A 22,500-nucleotide genomic window follows, 5' to 3' on the forward strand; every position below is an offset into this window, starting at 1 on the left:
TCCTGAGCAATTCCACAGGGCTAAAATTAAGCTTTTTCTATTGTATTTTATTCCGATAGGGCCATTGTAGGTGGTACTCCTGAGGGTACACACGTACACGCATACACACACCCAGACAATAAGCCTGTAGGCAGAGGTGCCCCTGGCACTGCGGGCAACCTTGGCATGTGCCTCAGGGTCGCCCCCTCTGGGCAGGGGTGAGCTGTGTCTCCTGGCACTCAGTCAAACCTGCAGCAGTCAAACCCTGCTGCTGTAGTCAAACCTGCTGTTGTCAAATGTGGCTGCAGTCAAACGCTGCTTCAGGGGTGACCATGCCCTGGCCGCCCCCGCCAGGGACGCCGCTCCTCCCGAGGGCGTGGTCACGATGAGGTGAGGGACGCAAACGAAACGAGGCCGGAGAGAAATAATAGAAGATGTGCTACTTTCTCAAGTAGAGCTGCGGCGATGAGAGGGAGGGAGGGAGGAGGAGGAGGAGGAGAGAGGGCAATTGTGACATTGTCTAGGAGAGGAGGCGGATCTCTCTGAGCTGGTTGTCTTTGAGGTGGAAGTGTGTGTGGTACAGACTGACAGAGGGCCAAGGGCGTGGCCCCCCGCTGGCTTTTACCACGGTACTTTAGAGGCGGGGTGTGACCGGCAGTTAAGAGTTTTGACTGCCGAATAACGACGAGGTTCGCTTGGTCAGGTCATACGGTTTGGTCATAGAGGAACAACATAGAAGGTCATAGAGAATCAAACTCAGGGCCCCCTAAGGAAATCGCAGATAATTTCGCCCACCAAAGCCGTCTTTTGGACCCACAGCGCCACCTCTGGCTGGATGACTGAAGGACGGCCGGGCCTCCCAAGGAGAGCGGCTCCATTAGCTCCATTACGCTCCATAGGAAGACAGAGGGAACAACACAGACAGAGAGTAAGCCGGCGCTGATCAAGGCCAGAGGACTTTATAATGAGGTCCCTTGTTTGCTGTCTGTGTGTATACAATTTCCCTATGGAGTTGCGTGAGTGTATGCTGTGTGTATATCCTTACATGTGTAGATGTGCCTAGGGGAGGAGAAGGGTTGTGTGTGTGTGTGTGTGTTTGTTGGGGGGGGGGGGAGTAGTAGTGTCGGTGGACATGTGCATTAAACATGAGTTAAGGCTCACGATAAATATTTCACTTTAAGACGCTAAACTGGCAAGACAACAGAACGCGGCTGCAGACAGGCCAGAGGAGCATCAAACGATCACCCCTGCTGCTCAGTAAACGCCAGGGGGAAAAAAGGCTGGCTTCATCTTGTTGGCACCGCACCAGATGCAGGAATGGCACTATAAACACTGCACATTAGCCACAGTCTGTGTGCGTGTGTGCGTGTGTGTGTGTGTGTGTGTGTGTGTGTGTGTGTGTGTGTGTTCGCCTGCCTTTTACATGAACAGAGGATCTGTACAACTGTTTCAATGGCCAACGTTACTTTTCATTGAACATGGAGAGATGAGAGAGAGAGAGAGAGCGAGAGAGAGAGAGAGAGAGATAATGAACAGGCAGCTGCAGTCTAGTATCCACTGACTAGTGTACACTTAGTAGTAATCACACCACACCAATTCATATTCACATCCCCTCATTCCTTCCTTCCTCCCGTCTCTCCTCCAACAAAGGAGGTAGAGTTGTTTGTCCTCCCAGCGCCATCAGTGAGCTCTCTCCTATGGAACCGAGCGGTAACTTGTGTTGTGTACTCGGCTCGCCCTCCTTTCTCTGTCTCTCTGTCTGGGGAGATCTAATGAGAGGACTTGCAGAGCAGCTCCACAGGAAAAGTGAAGCAGGCAGTGAGACAGGCAGCCCTTTGTGGAGAGGCGGGGGCCTCGCAAAGAGAGAGAGAGAGAGAGAGAGAGAGAGAGAGAGAGAGAGAGAGAGAGAGGGATGATCAAAGCCGCCCAGGGAAGGCCTGGACACTGTCTCGCAAAAAAAAAAAAAAAAAAAGTCTGACAAGCCACGGTAATTACCCAACGTGAAGTGAAACCCAGACTAGCACCGTTGCTTTCAACTCATTTATTTCAGTGGCTCAAAGGGACAGTACCATGGTTGTTAGAAGAAAAAATAAAGCAGGAAGTCGTGGGGTCAGTTTGGTGTATCTTGGACAAACTATAAGGATTACAACAATTATACAAAATACCATCTTTACTCAAGTTGCTTTATTTTCTGTTTTCGACAGAGTAGTATGTCAGCAGAGGATGGGCTCATACGTGCATACCATTCAATGCTTTATAATGAGCCTGCCCTCCGATTTCTACCTCCGCCAGCCTCCCCCGTAATAGGGTTACTATGAAAGTGTGTATTTTCTGAATGTCCCTCAACTAATTCAGTTAGGACTGACATGCAGCAGGTCTGTTTAGTGATAGAAGGTAATGTCAGTCGATGATGCTAGACATGGCTTTTATACACACAGACTACCTAGAGCACTTCCCCCTTACTGAGCTGTGGCATCAGACCCCAGCACCCTTCTCTACTCCAGACACACGCATGCGCACATGCGCGCACGCACGCACACGCACACGCACACGGTACAATTATAGTGACAATGAGCAGGCAAGCAGGCCAGGGGAGCAGGACTGTGCCTGGGGGTACCAGACTCACCCCCCCACCACCCCGCTGATGAGGCTCCCTATCCAGGGCCCACTAGCCACCACCAGCCCCAACAAGGACACACTGTCTGGGGGGGCCAAAGAAAAAGTGAAACGAGAGTTCAAAGTGAAGAGAGTTCCAGTTCCACTGTAGCCTAAAGTAACATACAAATAAGCCCATCTGTGTACAGTGCATTACACCGCCACAGCAGAGCAAACACTAATGTGTGTCTCATTTCCATATTGGTCTATGTGAGGGAATCAGGTATATATATATCAGTCATCCTAAGTAAAACCTTCGACGGCATTGGCAGTCACCGTGTTGGAGAAAGGACGAAAACAAGTTAGGGGTTGTTTTCCTAGTCCATAAACTAGACTAGACAATTGTGTGATTCAGTAGTGTGCACACAATTATGTAGAAAACAGCAACACAATATGACAGTTGAGTGCATATGATATGGTGGTTTGGCTAATGCTATTCCAGTTGGATCCGGCCGTCAGCACATGCCGACAGCTGAGGCGTTAGTTAAGTTATTTAGCTCACTAGCATTGAGATGGATGCTGTCCTTCCTGGTGGGTCTGGTATAATTACTGAAGTCTTCTCATTCCTAAGGGCTGCGCAGTGGGAAAAGTCTAGCAGCTCAGACATCCCATAATGATGTCTCTAGGGGGGATGGAATATAGGGTTCCCCCCCCCCCCCCCCCCCCCCCCACACACACTCCCCTCCACTATTCCCAAGAAAACCTCCCAACATCCATTCCGATGTTCGGCAAACATTCTGTCCTGGGAATCGGCTGTGAATTTCGACTTCGTTCATTAAGGTATCGTCACTTCAGTGACTTTTGACCCTACCCTCGACGATTCCTTTTACCTAGTTATATGAAGCCATTCCAATGTCTGTAGGGAAATAAAAAACCGGCCAACATTTTCCCCAACTGTATGGAGTTGCTATGGCAATTCCACCTTAAGAAAATAAAGAAGAAATTAAGAAAAAGACCACAAAAAACCTTCAAAGCATATCCCTGTCCCTGATTCCTGTAAACATCTATATACAGCCACCAGGTACCTATACACCTGTCATGTCGCTACCTATACACATTCAAACACACCTGGAATTACTGAGAAGAAAACCTGTTCTACGGGTCGAGGGTGAACAAAAACACATAGACATAATATGCCTGGCAGGGAGCGAGTGGAGCTGTTGAAAGCCGTGTCAACACACTGCGACGTCTGGCTCTGCTACTGTAGTCTAGTCTCTGTTACTGTAGTCTAGTCTCTGTTACTGTAGTCTAGTCTGTTACTGTAGTCTAGTCTCTGTTACTGTAGTCTAGTCTCTGTTACTGTAGTCTAGTCTGTTACTGTAGTCTAGTCTCTGTTACTGTAGTCTAGTCTCTGCTACTGTAGTCTAGTCTCTGTTACTGTAGTCTAGTCTCTGTTACTGTAGTCTAGTCTCTGTTACTGTAGTCTAGTCTCTGTTACTGTAGTCTAGTCTCTGTTACTGTAGTCTAGTCTGTTACTGTAGTCTAGTCTGTTACTGTAGTCTAGTCTCTGTTACTGTAGTCTAGTCTCTGCTACTGTAGTCTAGTCTCTGTTACTGTAGTCTAGTCTCTGTTACTGTAGTCTAGTCTCTGTTACTGTAGTCTAGTCTCTGTTACTGTAGTCTAGTCTCTGTTACTGTAGTCTAGTCTGTTACTGTAGTCTAGTCTCTGTTACTGTAGTCTAGTCTGTTACTGTAGTCTAGTCTCTGTTACTGTAGTCTAGTCTCTGTTACTGTAGTCTAGTCTCTGTTACTGTAGTCTAGTCTCTGTTACTGTAGTCTAGTCTCTGCTACTGTAGTCTAGTCTCTGTTACTGTAGTCTAGTCTCTGTTACTGTAGTCTAGTCTCTGTTACTGTAGTCTAGTCTGTTACTGTAGTCTAGTCTGTTACTGTAGTCTAGTCTGTTACTGTAGTCTAGTCTCTGTTACTGTAGTCTAGTCTCTGTTACTGTAGTCTAGTCTCTGTTACTGTAGTCTAGTCTCTGTTACTGTAGTCTAGTCTGTTACTGTAGTCTAGTCTCTGTTACTGTAGTCTAGTCTCTGCTACTGTAGTCTAGTCTGTTACTGTAGTCTAGTCTGTTACTGTAGTCTAGTCTCTGTTACTGTAGTCTAGTCTCTGTTACTGTAGTCTAGTCTCTGCTACTGTAGTCTAGTCTCTGTTACTGTAGTCTAGTCTCTGCTACCGTAGTCTAGTCTCTGCTACTGTAGTCTAGTCTCTGTTACTGTAGTCTAGTCTCTGTTACTGTAGTCTAGTCTCTGCTACCGTAGTCTAGTCTCTGCTACTGTAGTCTAGTCTCTGTTACTGTAGTCTAGTCTCTGTTACTGTAGTCTAGTCTCTGTTACTGTAGTCTAGTCTCTGCTACCGTAGTCTAGTCTCTGCTACTGTAGTCTAGTCTCTGTTACTGTAGTCTAGTCTCTGTTACTGTAGTCTAGTCTGTTACTGTAGTCTAGTCTCTGTTACTGTAGTCTAGTCTCTGTTACTGTAGTCTAGTCTGTTACTGTAGTCTAGTCTGTTACTGTAGTCTAGTCTCTGCTACTGTAGTCTAGTCTCTGTTCCTCCAGCCTCCCGCTGTAGACAGTGGCGGTGTGTCGGAGCAGGGAGCCTGGAGGAGCAGTGGCGGTGTGTCGGAGCAGGGAGCCTGGAGGAGCGGAACTAAGCGCCTGGCTGAAGACATTTACCTTGGAGGTACCGTTGGTGTTCAAGCACCACCTCCCAAGTGTGACCTCTCACCCACATCACTGACTGACAACCCGGGGCGTTCAGGGCTGTGAATGGAAGGAGCTTCTCAATAATGGAAGGTGTTGTCTTTCTTCTCGCTTGATCGGCGCATTGAGCGTCTATTACATAGGGTGGAGGATGAGGAGGGGGTAGGGATGGGCTGTGTGTGAGTGGCAGGCACTAGCAGAACTGTAACTTCATCTCTTCAACACTATACACAAACATAACACAATACACACAAAACAACACATTTACAGTGTGTAGCAATTCAACAACAAACCCCCCAAAATACTATCCTCCTACTTTCCCCCTCGTCCCTAGACTGCTTTCATTTCATTTGTTTTCAAAATAAACAAATCATGTTTTTTTTGTGAACTATGCCTTCAATTGTGATTCTATAAATCCAAAACGAATCCAAATGCTTTGGTTTATAATTCCATAAAGGAAGGACTGTGAGTGACAGATGTCCACATCCTCCTTCACTAAGCATTTAAACAGAGGTGTGATAACACTGCAGGCAGTGTGTGTGTGTGTGTGTGTGTGTGTGTGGGAGGGGGGGGGGGGGGGGGGCAGGGCGCGCCAGGCTGGCAGACTGTGTGTGGGTGGCTGACTGACTGGCAGACTCCCCACCGCGTACCAAGGGGCGGAGCCTAGAGGAGCCATGGGGGGGGGGGCACAGACAGACACATCAGCCTCTGCCTTCACCTACTCTCTCTGTCTCATCCTCTCTCACACTCTCTTCTTCTGTTCTGTTCCCCCCCCTCCCCCTCCCCCTCCCCCTCCGTCTCTCCGTCTCTCTTCCCCTGCCGTTCTCTCTGGCAGCTGTGGTTGTGAGTGGGTGAGTGTTGCTCTAATTGCACTCCTCCGCAGACGAAGTGCAGGTGACAACAAAGGAGACCATCTCATCCTTCCACAGAGACTCAGGCAGGCCGACCGTGGGCGCTGCCTCCGGGTCTCTGAGCCTCCCAGATGTTTAACACGACAGCTCCAACAAGGTGACATCACACAGACAAGAGAGCCAGTACAACATAACAAAAAAATACAGCTTAATTGTGATTGTGTGTGTGTGTGTGTGAGTGTGTGTGTGTGTTTCTGTATATATGTGTATATGTACGTGTGTATGTATGTATGTATGTATGTATGTATGTATGTGTGTGCGTGTGTCCATGGCGCCACTTCAAAGGGCTGGCAGCAGTGACATTCCTGGAGCTCATTCAGTATTCCAGCCAGTCCCGGCATGGGCCGACACAGCTCAAGGCCGTCTGTTTGTGTGTATCGTAACATGGGTGGCTGGGTGTAGGATGTCACCATGAAACCCACATATAAAACACCATGTCACAGATGGTTAGGATTCTGGAAGGCTGGTGGGGGCCGCCGACTGGACCCCTGCAGGGTTCTCCCCAGGACTTTCCAACAGCGTGGCGCTGGATTGCAATGATCAAAACCCTGACTTGAGTTTATTCCAAAATGACAGTTAAAACTGTCTGGGTCTGTTGGGGGGGGGGGAAATAAAACCGGCTAACATTTTCCCCAACTATGTCGCTACCAACAAACACATTCAAACACACCTGTAATTACCGGTGAAAACCGGTTCTATGGGGCGCAGCAAAGTCGAAAGCGTGGAGCAGCGGCACCCTTCCATTTTTGGGGGGAGAACCCTGCGTGGCGTCACACCAAATGGCTAGTCCAATCAGGGTGGCCAATGTGACTGGTATCTAAAGCCCCTTTCACACATACGAGCCTTCCCAGTAGATTCCATGCAATTTCCAAGGTCGGCGTATATCTGAATGCGAGTGATCAGGGAAATCGGCTCGGGCAATTACCCTGGTCGAGACCATGTAGAATTCCATGGAAAGTACCATGTTGCGGTACGTGTGAACGGAAGCCTGAAAATTGCCTGGTCAGTCTCCTTTCACAGCTGTCCTGCATCGCGCAACCAGCAGGGCAGAGCGCATAAGAACTGTCCCAGACTCCGAATATCGCTACTGCTGATATAAACATACTATATAAGTCCATAAGTACAGTATGGGAGAACTTGGTGATAAGCATAATACGAGTTGACTCAACAATGCAATGATTCAAGTAGATCGCGCAACCAGGGAATTGCCGACATGTGTGAAAGGGAGCAACACAGGAATCTACCGGCATTTGGCTCATGTGTGAACGGCGAAAAAGCCCGGGTTGACACAGCTTGGGATTCCATGGAAATAACAGGGAACTATGTGTGAAAGAGGCTTAATGCTGCCACAGGTGGGTGGTTGGCAGGCCTTTGTTCCGACCCAGCAGTGACACAGCCGACGGTAGACTTCAATAAAGCCTGAGGTCTGGCGCTAACACAGACCCACGGCGGCAGCCTCAGATTGATCAATCCCATCATTCACATTGTGTTCTTTTGTGTGACAGATTTCAACGCCCCCCCCCCCCCCCCCCCCACATTGTCTAGCCTTTTTCAAAACCACTTCTGCTATTCTGCGGTATTAAAAAAACAGCAGATAGTTCGCGTCTGCGGTTATCTGGTTTCCATGGAGACAGGAGGCCATTGTGACCACCCCCGGTGATGGGAATTGGGAATTGGTACTTGACGCGGTGGCGGCGGGTGTTACCGGTTACACATAAACGAGGAACCTGAGTGATTGCAGCAGCAGCAGCAGAACTGGGAACTGAACTCAAGAAGCACAGACAATGGCATGTGATGTACTCTGTGTACACAGCCAAAGATGTAAAACTGTACGGTACAATAGCTCCTGACCGCAGACAGACAGATAGACAGCGTTCTGATTGGCTGTGTGTACGGAGATCAACGGGAGGCTTGGCCATTAGAGCAGCCGGGTGGAGTCGTGGCGTGTATACAACAGATATGGTGCGTGACACAGTAAATTGGTGTGTGGGTGTGTGTGTGTGTACAGTACTTCATGGGAGACTGGAGATGGGCAGATGTTACCTAAGTGGAACCTGTCGACTGATCTCTAAGACAGGCGTAGACGTAAAATAGTAGAAGGGACATACTGACCTCTCTCAGACAGGTGTAGATGTACGGTAGAGTAGCAGGGACATACTGACCTCTCTCAGACAGGTGTAGATGTACGGTAGAGTAGAAGGGACATACTGACCTCTCTCAGACAGGTGTAGATGTACGGTAGAGTAGAAGGGACATACTGACCTCTCTCAGACAGGTGTAGATGTACGGTAGAGTAGAAGGGACATACTGACCTCTCTCAGACAGGTGTAGATGTACGGTAGAGTAGAAGGGACATACTGACCTCTCTCAGACAGGTGTAGATGGGGCAGACCAGGACTCTGAAGGGTTCATCAGCGCTGCTCCTCATGGTGCCAAACACCTCACACAGGAAGGTGATGAAGCCCAGCCAGCACTCCACGTCTGACTGCTGCAGCTCCTCCCGCCGCGAGAAGTCCTTCTGTAGACAGACAGACAGACAGACAGACAGAGACACATACTATGAGAACAGACACACACACAAACTGGAACACAGGCTCAAGGCTTGAGAAAATAATACCTTTATTACAGAAGAGATAGAGCAGCACGCACGCACGCATGCGCGCGCGCACACACACACACACATACACACACACAGCATTGCACAACTGGGGCAGGGAGGGGAGAGAATAGACTGGGGCCTATCAATGATGGATGATTCATCCTAAGAGCCCTGCTAGAAACAGCAACCACATCACTGTCTCACACCAAATGAATGTCTGGGCCAAGATGAGAGGAGAAGACACCGTATGTCAACAGCTCTCGTACGCACGCACACACGCACACACACAAAGTGGTGGGAGTATCCTTAACTCCACACCCACACAGAAGACACAAGTGCAATACACGATACAGGGATCACTCTTACAGTTGGAACACACCGGACACCTGTGTACACACAGCGCGTGTGTGTGGCTGAACTGCCGCGGCTCTCACGCTTGCGGCTTCCATACTGGTGGAGCTGCTACTGCCAGTCCTATCTTTGTACATTGAGTTTTGCCTTTGCGCGGATGGAATGCGGAAAAAAGTAGGCGAGGGTCCGACTCTCTAGCGGGCGTTCCGCGTCTCGTGTGGGCTGTATGGCTGCTCTAACCCGTTAACATGGGCGCCGAAATGAAACGCACAAGCGCTGCTAAGGTCGAGGTGTAAACCGCACACACACACACACACACACACACACACACACACACACACACACACACACACACACACACAGAGAGGTGAACAAGTCAATTGAATGTAGTTTTCACAAAATGATGACTAATATGCTAGCCACTTTGCAATGACCAGTCTCTGTTGTAAAAGCATACCTTTTAACATATAACATGACCTCATGCATAATGTACATACACATACAAAATATTAATAATTACGAGATCACAGAGCAAATACAATTCTATAATTCATCTGTATCTCTCTATACTTTATTACCGCGTCAAATATGGTCAAAAGTCAAATGTAGGAGAACAGCGGCCGATCAAACAAAGCTTTATTTAAACCCACTTGAGTGGGAGAGGCAGGTTTGTACAGTCCACTTAGAGCACAGCACAACGCTGCCCATGGCTTCACACAACCACATGCTAATGGACGTAGGCGGTACACTGGATGCTAGGTTAATGTAAAAGATGTGTGTGTATGAGTGAATATGCTTTGTTACAGTAGAAAGATGTGTGTTTATATGTGTGTGTGTGTATGTGTGTAGGTAGGTAGGTAGGTAGGTAGGTGTGTGTGTGTGTGTGTGTGTGTGTGTGTGTGTGTGTGTATGTGAATACGCTTTGTTACATTAGACATCATGTGTTAATCTGAGCTGCTGTAATGCCTGAATTTCCCCTCTGGTTTCAATAAAGTACCTATCAATCTCTATCTATCTAATCCAACCTCATGTTTTGGAGGACAATTTCAATTTCAATCTGTTGAAACCGGTGTAAACCGGTACGGAGGTGAACGCTCCATCGTGCTTGGAGAAGGAAACTTCGACATGAACGGTCTTTTCACTGTAGGTGACAGAGACACTGAGACGTGTTGCTGTACTCTGTGTACTCTCCACGCACACGCACACGCACACACACACACACACACACACACACACACACACACACACACACACACACACAGACAGACAAACACACACAGATACACATGGCCTGTGCCAGACGGCGCAGGAAGTGCTGGCGACCACAGGGGAGGAAGAGGCAGAGTTACAACGTGACACCGCGGTGAGAAACAAGCCTCGCACTCACTTCCTAAAAGACAGCAACAGAGCTTAGCACCCAGCCGAGAAACCACGGCCACACAGACAAACACACACACACACAGACAGACAGACAGACATACCACTGTATGCAGGTCAGGAGGAGGGGGAGAGAGAGACACACAGACACAGACACACACACAAAGTATTTTTCACAAAATGATGACTAATATGCTAGCCATTTTCGCAATGGCCAGTCTCTGTTGCAAAAGCATACCTACATTTTTTTAACATAGCCTCATGCATAATTCACATACCGTATTCATAAATAATAGGAACATTGAGCAAATACAATTCTATAATTCATCTTTATCTCCCTATTCTTTATTACCGTGATGTGAATGAAGGGGGAATAATTAGACAAACAGCGTTTATCATGACTGACTGACATATATACAGCTCTGGAAGAAACCAGACCGCTGCTAAATTATCAGTTTCTCTGGTATTTATAGGTATGTGTTTGAGTAACATGAACATTTCTATTTTATTCTATAAACTATTGGCAACATTTCTACCAAATTCCAAATAAAAATATTGCCATTTAGAGCACTTATTTGCAGAAAATGACAACTGGTCAAAATAACAGAAAATATGCTGTGTTTTCAGACCTAGAATGATGCAAATACAACAAGTTCATATTCATTTTTAAACAACACAATACTAATGTTTTAACTTGGGAAGAGATCAGAAATCAATATTTGGTGGAATAACACTTTGTGATTTTCAATCACAGCTTTCATGTGTCTTGGCATGCTCCCCACCAGTCTTTCACATTGCTGTTGGGTGACTTTATGCAAGCTTTCTTCCAGGACAACCTTGTACGTGGCTTGATTCATGCGTCCTTCACTAAGACAAATCTGTCCAATTCCTGCCTTACTGAAGTACCCCCAGATCATCACTGATACTCCATAAAATGTCATAGTGGGTGTGAGACATTGTGGCTTGTATCCCTCTCCAGGTCTCCATCTAACCATTAGATGACCAGGTATTGGGCAAAGCTGAAAATTGGACTCATCAGAGTCTCCAGTCCTCTACGGTCCAATCCTTTTTTCCACCAGTTTTCCTGGTGTCTTGCAAACCTCAGCCTGGCTCTCATTGAGAGCTTTCACACCGCCAAGGAACCGTTCCCATTCCCATTCTGGAACCTCCGAACCTTGGTGCTGTCTGGCGAACCAGCCCGCGTTCATAGCAGAAAATGTCACAACAAGATGGCAGCTACCTTCACTGGAAATGGGGATAATAGCTTCCACTACAGTATCTGAAATAAACACTAAACACTATAGAGATGCTGTAAAAATTGGAGTGGTCTCTTGTTTTTTTCCAGAGCTGTATGTATGTATCAGTGGAGGCTCCTCCATAGAGGTGGAGGAGGCCTGGCCTCCCCAATAATTTGAGAGAAGAGAGAGAGATTTAAAAAAGCAATAATTATATTTTTTATTTATTTAACAAAAAACATATTTAAAATGTTTTTATATTAATATTATTTATTAATATTATTTCCGTTTTGTTCATAAATCTTTTCCATGGCTAAAACCCAATATTGCAATTGTAAAGCACCTACAGGCCAGAATCCCTATCCGTTTCTATTGAGGGAGGCCAGGCCTCCCCTAGGAAAGTGGTTTCTCATAGAAGTCAATGTAATGCAATTTTTTTCATGGCAATATGTGATTGATTGAGTCCAGGGCTGAATGATTGACATTTTGTTCGTCCAATCACATGAAGCCATTTTGAGAATTCGCCAGTTACTTCAGTCAAAGAAACACTACATAGTGGCTTGTCCTTTGCAGGACACGTCTAGAACACCCATGGCTATTATCCCTGAAAATAATAGCTCATTTGGCCAAATACTTTTGCTTAAAATGACCTCGGAAGTCGGCGAGATTCTGGCGCGATTTATACATCGAGTAGGTAGACAACATTTAGGATTTAGGTTGTGAGCCTTAGCAGAAGGGACAATAGCTGCTGCAGGCGGACCAGAGATTCATGACAATTGTTTTGTTTATTTGATGACCCATTGTGCAGGTAACTTATTACATATGTTGTTTGAGTTCTATGTTTTGGTGCATTTTGTAAGAGTCCACTCGTGGTGTTGCTAGCATTCGCGATCTAGGGCATGGCTAGTCAGTAACGTCATGTTGCATTCCACGTGTAGTACCTTTTTCCGCCACACGCGTGTATGAGTGCTGTTCTGCAGGATATTAGAAATGGATGAAGTATTGTTCTGAATTGTATGTTGTGTGTCTGATTGACATAGTGTTTGAGTGCTTTTGACATGTCATTGATTGTATGTAGTATGTTGTGGTGAATGTTGTGAGCCTGAGCAGAAGGGACAATAGCTGCTGCAGGCGGACCAGAGATTCATGCCAATTGTTTTGTTTATTTGATGACCCATTGTGCAGGCAATAAAAGCTGCTTCATCCACCATCCTGAGAGTGTCCCAATCCCTTCAGTACCGCCAAACACAAATTAATAATTTTTAACAAAGATAAGAAGAACAGGGAACATTCCATCGCGAGTGAAGCGAGCAAGCGAAAAAAAAAATGGCCTCCTCAATTCTGGAAGTCACCAGCCTCCACTGGTATGTACAGGTATATATATATATATATATACACACACACACACACTGTATATTAGGGATGCTCCGATCTGGATTTTTGGGGCCGATACCGATCACCGATTTTTTTCCTCAAGATCAACCGATACCGATACCGATTTTTTTAAAAATACATAACTATAGGCCTACTGACTGGATAGCCTACATATTTTTTGCTTTTTAGACAAAAGTTTTGATCCATTAGGCACCAAGCAAACGCAGACCCATTTTTATGGCATAGTAAAGGTCTGGCCTATCACCCAGTTAGGGCCTGAAGCCCAAGTCAGTCGATATGGCTGTATAAAAGACATCATAAACGTGGCCTTCATGGTTTACATACTGTATGTATATGTATGTATGTATATGTATGTATGTATATACAGTATATATATATACACACACATACATACAGCAGTAAGTAAGGACGATAATGTAAACGGATGAGTTATGCTTGTAGAATCAGACTCACAGCGGCCTATTTCTGTTAATAATATGCTTCATTCAGCCATGGTGATATTGTACCTCACAGCAGGACGTTAAACATTTAATGAAAACAAGCTAACACAAAACCCCCGACTACTTCAAAATAATAATCACCCGGAATTATAAACAAACTAAATCCATCGCCCCCCCATGCCACACTGAAAAGAGCAAAGAGTTGGCAACCCATCTATCGTTAACCAGCGGTTAAACAGGCCCCATTATGGCATTTAGAAACATTTACACCATTAAACCCTGAATGTCAGAGAGGTGGAGGGGGGTCCCTACCGCTGTGGCTGTGAAGAAGGATGCGTCTAAAGCAGGGAGCTATGGGGGGGGTGGGGGGGTGGAAGAGAAGAGGTGGAGGAGGGGGAGGGAGTGCGAGGACGCAGCAGGTGGGTTAACATTTAGCCTCCTAGCACGTCAGAGACGGTGAGAGGGAGGGAGACAGCTCCCAGACTGTCTGCACTGGAGCGGCTGTCTGGCTCCTGGGGGGTGGGGGTCGGCGACGCCGCCCAGCCAGGCAGGGAGGGAGGGAGGCAGGGAGGGAGGCAGGCACTGGGCCATAGTGTTTATGGGTGAGGGGAGACATACTCCGCCCCCCCCCCCTCTCGCCCCCACACTGCCCTGCAGCGCTCTTCATTAGCTCTTTATGCCCACTGACATTTTCCCAAAGTCGCTCACAGCCGAGAGGAGCACTGACATCAATTAGGACTATCAACGCCCGCACACACACACGCACACCCACACGCACACGCACACCCACACGCACACGCACACGCACACCCACACACACACCAAACTCCCTAATGTTGGGTGTCAATTGATTTCTAATGACCTCCAGTCATGATGCACAATCCCCATGGCAGCTCCATTCTCATGCTGACCTCCTGCTCTGGCTCTCACACTCTGGTGGTAACGCTGAATGTCAAAACCACACAATCTGTCTGAGAAAGTGAGAGCGAACGATAGAGAGAGAGCGAGACAGAGTGAGAGATAGAGTGAGCGAGCGATAGAGACAGAAAGAGAGAGAGAGAGCGAGACAGAGAACGAGTGAGACAGATAGGGCTTTCACACCGCCAAGGAATCGTTCCCGTTCCCGCTCCGGAACCTCTGAACCTTGTTGCTGTCTGGCGAACCAGCCCGCGTTCATACCAGTGTAACCGGAGCCATCAGCGTCATCAACGTTGGGTGACGAAGGGGCGAGATAAACAAAAATGTCACAACTAGATGGCAGCTACTTCAGTGGAAATGAGGATATCTTCCACTACAGTATCTGAAACAAACACACTTTATTATGGAAAAAAACAAAAGCCACTTTCTAAACACGTTCTCTTACTAACCAGCTGCTCCGTAACTGTAATAGAAATGGCTTACGAATTTCGCGTTCGTGAGCATGTGTGTGTGTTTGCTGAGCATGTGAGTAAGATAGAGAGAATGATGAAACGTTTGAGTTTTTATTTTATTTTATCACTAATGATTAGATTTAGATTAGATTACATTTTGTCTCCTTCCTTCTTGCTAGTCTTCGCTGCCTAGAATATGACACACCCACTGACGACATCATGGTTCTAGTTTTTGGTTTGCGCAGCGAAGCAATTTATTTTCGGTCTGAACGCGCCGGCCAGTTCCAGACTACGTTCGGGAACGCGAACCGGAACGGTGTGAAAGCCCTAAGAGAGAGAGAGAGCAAGACAGAGAGAGAGCGAAACAGAGAGAGAGAAACAGACAGAGAGAGAGAGAGAGAGAGCGAAACAGAGTGAGAGAGAGAGAGAGACAGAGAGAGAGAGAGAGAGAGAGAGAGAGAGAGAGAGAGAGAGAGAGAGAGAGGCAGAGAGAGAGAACTCTCTTATGGGCCATTGCGCTCGCTGCTTGGACTGATGCTACTGCATTGTGGAAGTGGCTATTGAGCAATCAAGTCATGAGGCTGGTAAAAAAAAACATTCCATTTCTGTTCCTGCCTCCCGATTGGATGGTCCATCCAACCATCCATCCATCCAACCTATCCATCCATCCATCCAACCTATCCATCCATCCAACCTATCCATCCATCCATCCAAACAACTCAATCCACTACCCATCCCTCCATCAATCCATCCACTATCCATCCATCCATTCATCCTCCCACTGGCCATCCATCCATCCACTACCCACCCATCCACGCTCCCCTCCCTCCCTCCCTCCCTCCTCACCTGGAGCATGTTGAGCAGCAGCGAGCGGAACTTGGTGCCCTCCACCATGAACAGGGCCATCTTGTCGCAGAGGCGGGCGGCAGTGGCGGCGAAGCTGCGGTCGCTGAGGGCCTTGCCGTAGATGGTGGCCACGATCTGGGCCAGCGTCTCCTCGGAGCGGGCCGAGCTCTGGGCCTCCTCCATGAAGGAGCTGAGCTGGCCGTCCACACCGCGGCTGTTGTTGCGCATGCTGTTGAGGATCTCCAGCAGGCGCTCCATCCGGCTCCGCTGGGGCGGGCACGCCGGGGGGGCCGCCACCTCCTCCTGTGGGATGGGATGGGGGGGAGAAGGGATGTGAGAAACATGCATGTGTGTGTGTGCGTGTGTTTCAGAATGAGTGTGAGCGATTGTCAGTGCTGGCTAAAACAGAGCCATCCAAAAACATGGTACTCAAGTCCCCTTACTTAGTCATCCAAACCACAGGCTATTTAAACCACATTACTTATCCTGACAGGGCACCAACAGACATCCTACCTCAGTCAAACAAATAAACAATAGTAAATTGTATTTTTTATGCTGACAGGGAGTAAAAATCTCCTGAGAGACGAAATATAGCTTTCACAACAACTCAATAAGTCACAGCAGGGATCTCCCCAGGATCTTTGAACAGCCATGTGCTGGATTGCATTATCAAATAACATTTGCCAAAACTACCCCCGAAAACACTGAATCCAGTGAGAAACGTGATAACGCTTTCCTTTTTTATTTTATTTTGAACAACAATCAAAGATAGAGTAACTATTAAGTTCACAGTGTTCTTTGAAGAGAACCCTATGACATCATTAGTATACCTGACGCACTGTGAATACGTATTTTGGGCTCGTGGGATTATTCCCATCATTGAAACCATCACAGCAGAGCTGAGGGAGAGTTTATTATTATTATTATAAATAATAATAATAATAATAATAATAATAATAATAATAATAATAAAACGCAACACTGGGCTAAAATCCAGAGGGGATATTTAGTGAATAATATTCCACGTTTCCTTTCCTTTAGTCTAGCCGTCCCATGTTTCTCTGCCCTCCCAGAGTTTGGTTAATCTGTCTTGTTGTCTCGGCTGTGGAAACCCCCGTGTCTAAACACTCTAACTAAACAAACACTGGTCCTAATGAGTTGGTAAGGAAGGGAGGAAGCTGCATCGAGCTGACACACACACACACACAGACACAGACACAGACACAGACACAGACACACACACAGACACAGACACAGACACAGACACAGACACAGACACACACACAGACACAGACACAGACACAGACACAGACACAGACACAGACACAGACACAGACACACACACACACACACACACAGACACACAGACACAGACACATAGGTTAGGAAGGGAGTAGTCCCGCGCCACGTCGAGCTGAGGGCAGCATTAACAACAGTCAGCACACACAGCGGAAAACATGAAAAGCTGCTGCTTCAGCTGCTTACCCTCAGTGAGAAATCCCACAGCACAACACACACACACACACACACATATATATATACATACACACACACACACACGCCCTGTTCATCTTTAATCAACTAGATTAGAGGAGCCCACCGACTACCAAGATACTGACTGGCTGGCTAGCCCCTTACAGAGCAACGTGTGTGTAAGCGAGAGTGAATGAATGGTGCATGCGTGTCTTGTCTGTAGGCATGCTCTTGATTGTGTGAGTGTGTGTGTGATTGCGTGTGTAGAATGGAGGATGGTGTGGCTGCGTCTCCCCTGAGGCCCAGTGCCAGTAGAGACCTTCACCTTGTCTTTTAGCCTCCTCCTCAGCCTCTCCCTGGAGGACTGCAGCAGGCTGACCCTGGGGCCGTCCCCCCTCGGTGGGTCCTCCCCAGACAGGCTCTGTCCCTGGCTCTGCCCCTGCCCCTGTCCATGTCCCTGGCCGGGGACCTCGCTACAGGGACCCCTGCTACTACTGCTACTCTCAGGCTCCGGCCTGCTGTTGCTGCTACAGCCCTCCTCCCCTCCTCTCACATTATCAGTCTCTTTGGTGTTCCTGGGTGCCCCTCTGTCCCCCTGACCAGGTCCCCCCTGGCCCTGTCCCCCCTGGCCAGGTCCCCCCTGGCTCGGCCCCCCTGGTCCACCCTGCTGTTTCTGGTTGTGGTGCCAGCGGCGGTTCTGGCTGTAGCCGTGGTGCGGCGGTGGGCCTGCTTGGCGCTGGTGCTGCGGCCCGTGGCCCTGGTACTGGCGTGGGCCGTGTTGCTCCCGGGAGCCCCTGGAGCTGCCTGGAGGCTGGGGTTCCACATTCTGTTGCTGGAGGGGTTGCTGCTGCTGCTGTTGGTGTTGGTGTTGGTGTTGAGATGGAGGTTGTTGTTGTTGTTGTTGCTGCTGTGGCGAATGCTGCTGCTGCTGCTGCTGAGGATTCTGGGTCTTGCCGCCGCCTCCTCCTCCTCCCTGTGCCCTTTGCTGTTTCCTGAAACAAGAGGAGGTTTCTGTTACTACCATGGCAGTGTGTGTCACCCGGCTCTGGTCAGCCACCCCTGTCCCTCTGCCACGTCCACGGCCACGGCCATCTGTTCAGCCCTCCGACACACTCCCTCTCTCTACCGCTCTGTTCGGACTGGTTCTCTCTCTATCGATCCATCTGTTACTTTCCCTCTCTAACTGGCCCTTCTAGCTCAAGTAACAGTCTCTCTCCCTCTATCTGCCTCTGTGCTCTACCACTATTTCCCTAGTGCGTCACCACTCATAAGTTCCTACTACCAGAGCTGACCAGTCTCTAATGCTAACTCACAGCTCCGGCTCCAGACACTAGGCCTAGGAGCTCTGCAAAATAGTGCCTGACCTTTCTCTACCTCACCAGTTAACTGAGGCAGCGAACAGAGATTACATTAGCGATTGGAGACATCGGTTGGAAGATCTTTGTGTGTGTGTGTGTGTGTGTGTGTGTGGGTAACGTAATCCATTGGTGGAGGAAGCCTGTGACAAAAATTTAAGAGAGTGCTTTACTTTGGATTTCCCTCTCGCTTCTTGAAAACAGCTTACTTGAAATGTAAAGTAAATCCCTCAAAACATGTACCTAAAGCTGGAAAAAACAAATCTGTAATTGTGAGGAAAAACATCATTGTTACAGTCAGTAGGACTATTGTAGCCCTGGGTTGCCACTGTGTTTATGCTGCACAAAAGGATTTCTTTTGAAATGTTGTCTCTGATGCAGTCTGTCACAACCCAAAGAGAATGCATTTCACCGGATCAAAGACTCATCTAACTTGAAGCGGCAGCGAACTCCCCCAAAATCCTCTACAAACACTGTAAAGAGACATGGTTGCTTTTTTAGAATACATTCAAACTGTTCAACTGATTAACTCGCTCGCTCTCTCTCATTCTCTCTGTCTCGAGTGTTCAAGACATGTAAAACCCTTGGCACTACAACATACAGCTGTAAGAGTACAGTACGACTGACAAGCAACCCGTCTTAAAACGACATTCTAAACCCCTCATAAAAAGCCCATCCTATCTGAAACGAACGTATCCAAATTCCTAGACTATCTTTCCACGGGCTTGTGTTCAATAACACACCCACACACAGAGAGGTATGAAAAACAAGAAGCGGGCCAAACGCTAATACAAATCAAATAGCGCCGTAATTCATCAAGTCGCCCTGTCCCCCCCCACGGCCCCTTTAAAGGTTAGCCAGCCAGGCCACAGCGATAGCTAGTGATGTGTGGCCTGTGTTCTCCGGTGCTAGCGCCTAGCGTTAACGCCTAGCTCTACCGCCAACACAGTGTGACCTACATTCTCCAGAGAAGCCTACACGGCTGTAATTGGAAGACTTTTGGTGCTCTAAAGCCCTCTTTTCTCTCTCTCTCTCTCCCAATGGTTTACTGGGTTTATTTTTAACCATTAGATACGCTAGCTTGTCAGGAACACCAGGAGCTATGCTAGTTAGCGTAGCAATCCCTGAGGGTCGTTGTGGCATGCTTCGACTTATATGGGACAGTGCGATGACAAGGGTCACTGGAGAATGGCAGAATCGCTGTGCGGCTCGACGATAGTGTAGCTCCCTGAGGCCTCTGGCAAGCGTAGAAATGGCGTTGTTTACATCACGCTATACACAATACAACGACGTTAGAGTCCAAAGCTACATAATGTACTGTAACCGTACGTTTACACTAATTGGCTAGACATCCTTGAACACACCCACACAGAAGAACACGCGTTCAAGAGTTCACCACAGTCAAGATTAATACATTTTCACCAAATAATGGGGGGCAAAATATGACAGAATTGTAATATATATAATTATCTCCAACTGTAGCTAGTTAGACCGCTAAGCCAACAGAACCGATCTCCTGTCAGAGTGGTTTTGACTAGGTCTTGGTGGAAGAGATCTGAGCAATTACGTTTGGTCGCCACTGCCTGCCTCCCCCCCCCCCCCCCCCCCACACACACCTCACCCACCCTCTCTCTCTCTCTCCCCTTCCCGCTCACAGCCAACAACACTTAACCTCTGGTAGCCTCCTGCACGCAGCCCTCCCTGCTCATAAAAACAAGCCACGGAAGAACGTGGAAGAGATGAGTGGGGGGGGGGGGGGGCTGACGGGCTCAAAATAAAGATGTTCCGGCAAGGCGAGGGTCCAACCATGGCATTCTATGACTTTATAAGTCTTAACCCGCACTCCTTGACCCTGACACCCCCACCCATCTCCCCAACCTCCCCCCCCACAGGAACATCTTTGAGGCAGATGGCTGGAGCTTCAGCCGCCTGGTCGTAGGGCCCCCAAGCAGACAGCTTTAACTTTAATAAAGCCACTGTGTAAAAGTAAGTGTTTCATGGTGAACTAACTCAAGAGAAGAAGGAGGCAGACACAGACGACACAGGCAGGAATGAGCCTTGGATAAACGGTCAGACACATGAGGTGAGAGACCAACGGTGCTGGAGTAATGGACCAGTGTTTCAATAATGACGCGTGTGGGAGGATTCAATAGAATAGAAGAACAACTCATAATAGTGGGGAAGGCCAGCATGATTTTTTTTGCTGTTTTTGTTTCTTTCACCATTTAAAGGTCTACTACACCTGATCACCCCGATAAGAGACCTTGAATATGTTCCCAAAGCTGAAAGAAACACACACACATTTCACACGTGGGAGAACTCCCAAAGAAAGAAAACGTGCAAGACATTACATCTGAACTAAATGTCTATGTACAAAACCAAATGGGCTATGAATAAGTCACACAGCAAACACGGCAGCACCTGGCAAGAAACTACGTCAATACATGTCTAGACAACTACTAGAATACAACTAGAATAATACAATCTTTGGCATAAGAACACTGCCCACAAGCATTTATAGCAGCCATGTTGGTGACTGTGAATCCAGTTGAATGTGAATTGCAGTTTGCAAGTCGTGCATCCAGAGACACTGGACGGAAGGGTAGAGGACAGGAGTGGAGGAGGGAGGACAGTAGAAGGAGAGAGAGAGCCCTATATAGATGGAGCTGGCTCCCCTGTGTACGCGTGTGTGTGTGTGTGTATGTGTGCACTCGTCCGTGAGATCTCTCTGCATTGCTTTGGCTTTCCTGGTCCCTTCTCTTGGGGGGGGGGGGGGTATAGTGTCTGTCCCCTCAACAGCCACACAACCACTGCACCCAATGTCCTCTACACAACTTCACACATCTTATGATCAACGGACACAGAGGCCAGCTAGCTAGCAGGGGAAGGGGGGCGGCTATCGCTGTAGTCAACTTGAATCATAATAATGATGATGATGACGACAATAATAACCCAACCCTAACCGAAGAGGAGCAGTTTCTCTCTCTCCCTCTCTGTCTCTCTCTCAGTCTTGCTCAGTCTCTCACTCAGTCTCTCTGTCTCAGTCTTGCTCAGTCTCAGTCTCTCTCTCTCTCTCTCTCTCTCTCTCTCTCTCTCTCTCTCTCTCTCTCTCTCTCTCTCTCTCTCAGTCTCTCTCTCTGGACGCTCCACCCTCCTGGCACCTCCATCTATCAGAAGTCTTTAACTGAGCCAGTCGACAGCAGGGGCCCCTGGGAGATGGGATTTCATGAACTAAAAAGGATAAAAACATGAATTATGGATCAGGCGGAGTGAAAGAAAATGACATGACAGAGTTAATGATCTATGGCATGCCCTGAATTCAAATTGAAGTGTACGTCTTCGCCATATACACATGCATGCATATGCAGCATTGCTCCCTGGGCGATGTAGTTCCCAGTTTAATAGGGGGATGTGTCTTTGTTAGGAGTGTTAATCCGTCTTTGATTATCAGGCTGGCAAATTGTGACCTTGGTTCGTCATGAATGAAGAACTTGGATACAAATGTGATGTTAATATTGACGTATGAGGACATTAGGGACCACCTGGGTTAATTAATATACATCTATATTACATACATACATACACACACAGACACACACACACATATTATGTGTTATAATCTCACTTTAGACAGGATTACAGTATCCAAGGTCAGACCAAATTGTAGGATATATATATATATATAAAAATGTAAAAAATCGCTAAGAATGACAGCCCAATGATTGGACAGTGAGTAATGTACACCGTCGATGTCGTTTCTGGCCCTACTTTTTCCTAAACACAACATCTGAGTGAGAAGAACACGGACAAACC

At 47.6% G+C, this 22,500-nt stretch overlaps 1 protein-coding gene across 1 annotated transcript in view; it reads right to left on the minus strand.

Moving 5' to 3' along the window:
- The window catches only part of ctif (CBP80/20-dependent translation initiation factor), a gene marked incomplete at its 3' end in the record, with an annotated part of 93,847 nt that overhangs the window by 4,648 nt on the left and 66,699 nt on the right, over positions 1-22,500 (minus strand). Inside the window, exons 9-11 of the mRNA XM_080529611.1 lie at positions 17,658-18,324; positions 15,860-16,162; positions 8,609-8,764 (exon numbers count right to left, since the gene is read on the minus strand). Coding sequence (XP_080385737.1) covers positions 8,609-8,764; positions 15,860-16,162; positions 17,658-18,324 — 1,126 coding nt within the window. The remainder of the gene's footprint in view (positions 1-8,608; positions 8,765-15,859; positions 16,163-17,657; positions 18,325-22,500) is intronic.

Source organism: Nansenia antarctica (assembly GCF_963989245.1).
Source record: "Nansenia antarctica genome assembly, chromosome: 4".
In the NCBI taxonomy this organism is placed as follows: domain Eukaryota; kingdom Metazoa; phylum Chordata; class Actinopteri; order Argentiniformes; family Microstomatidae; genus Nansenia; species Nansenia antarctica.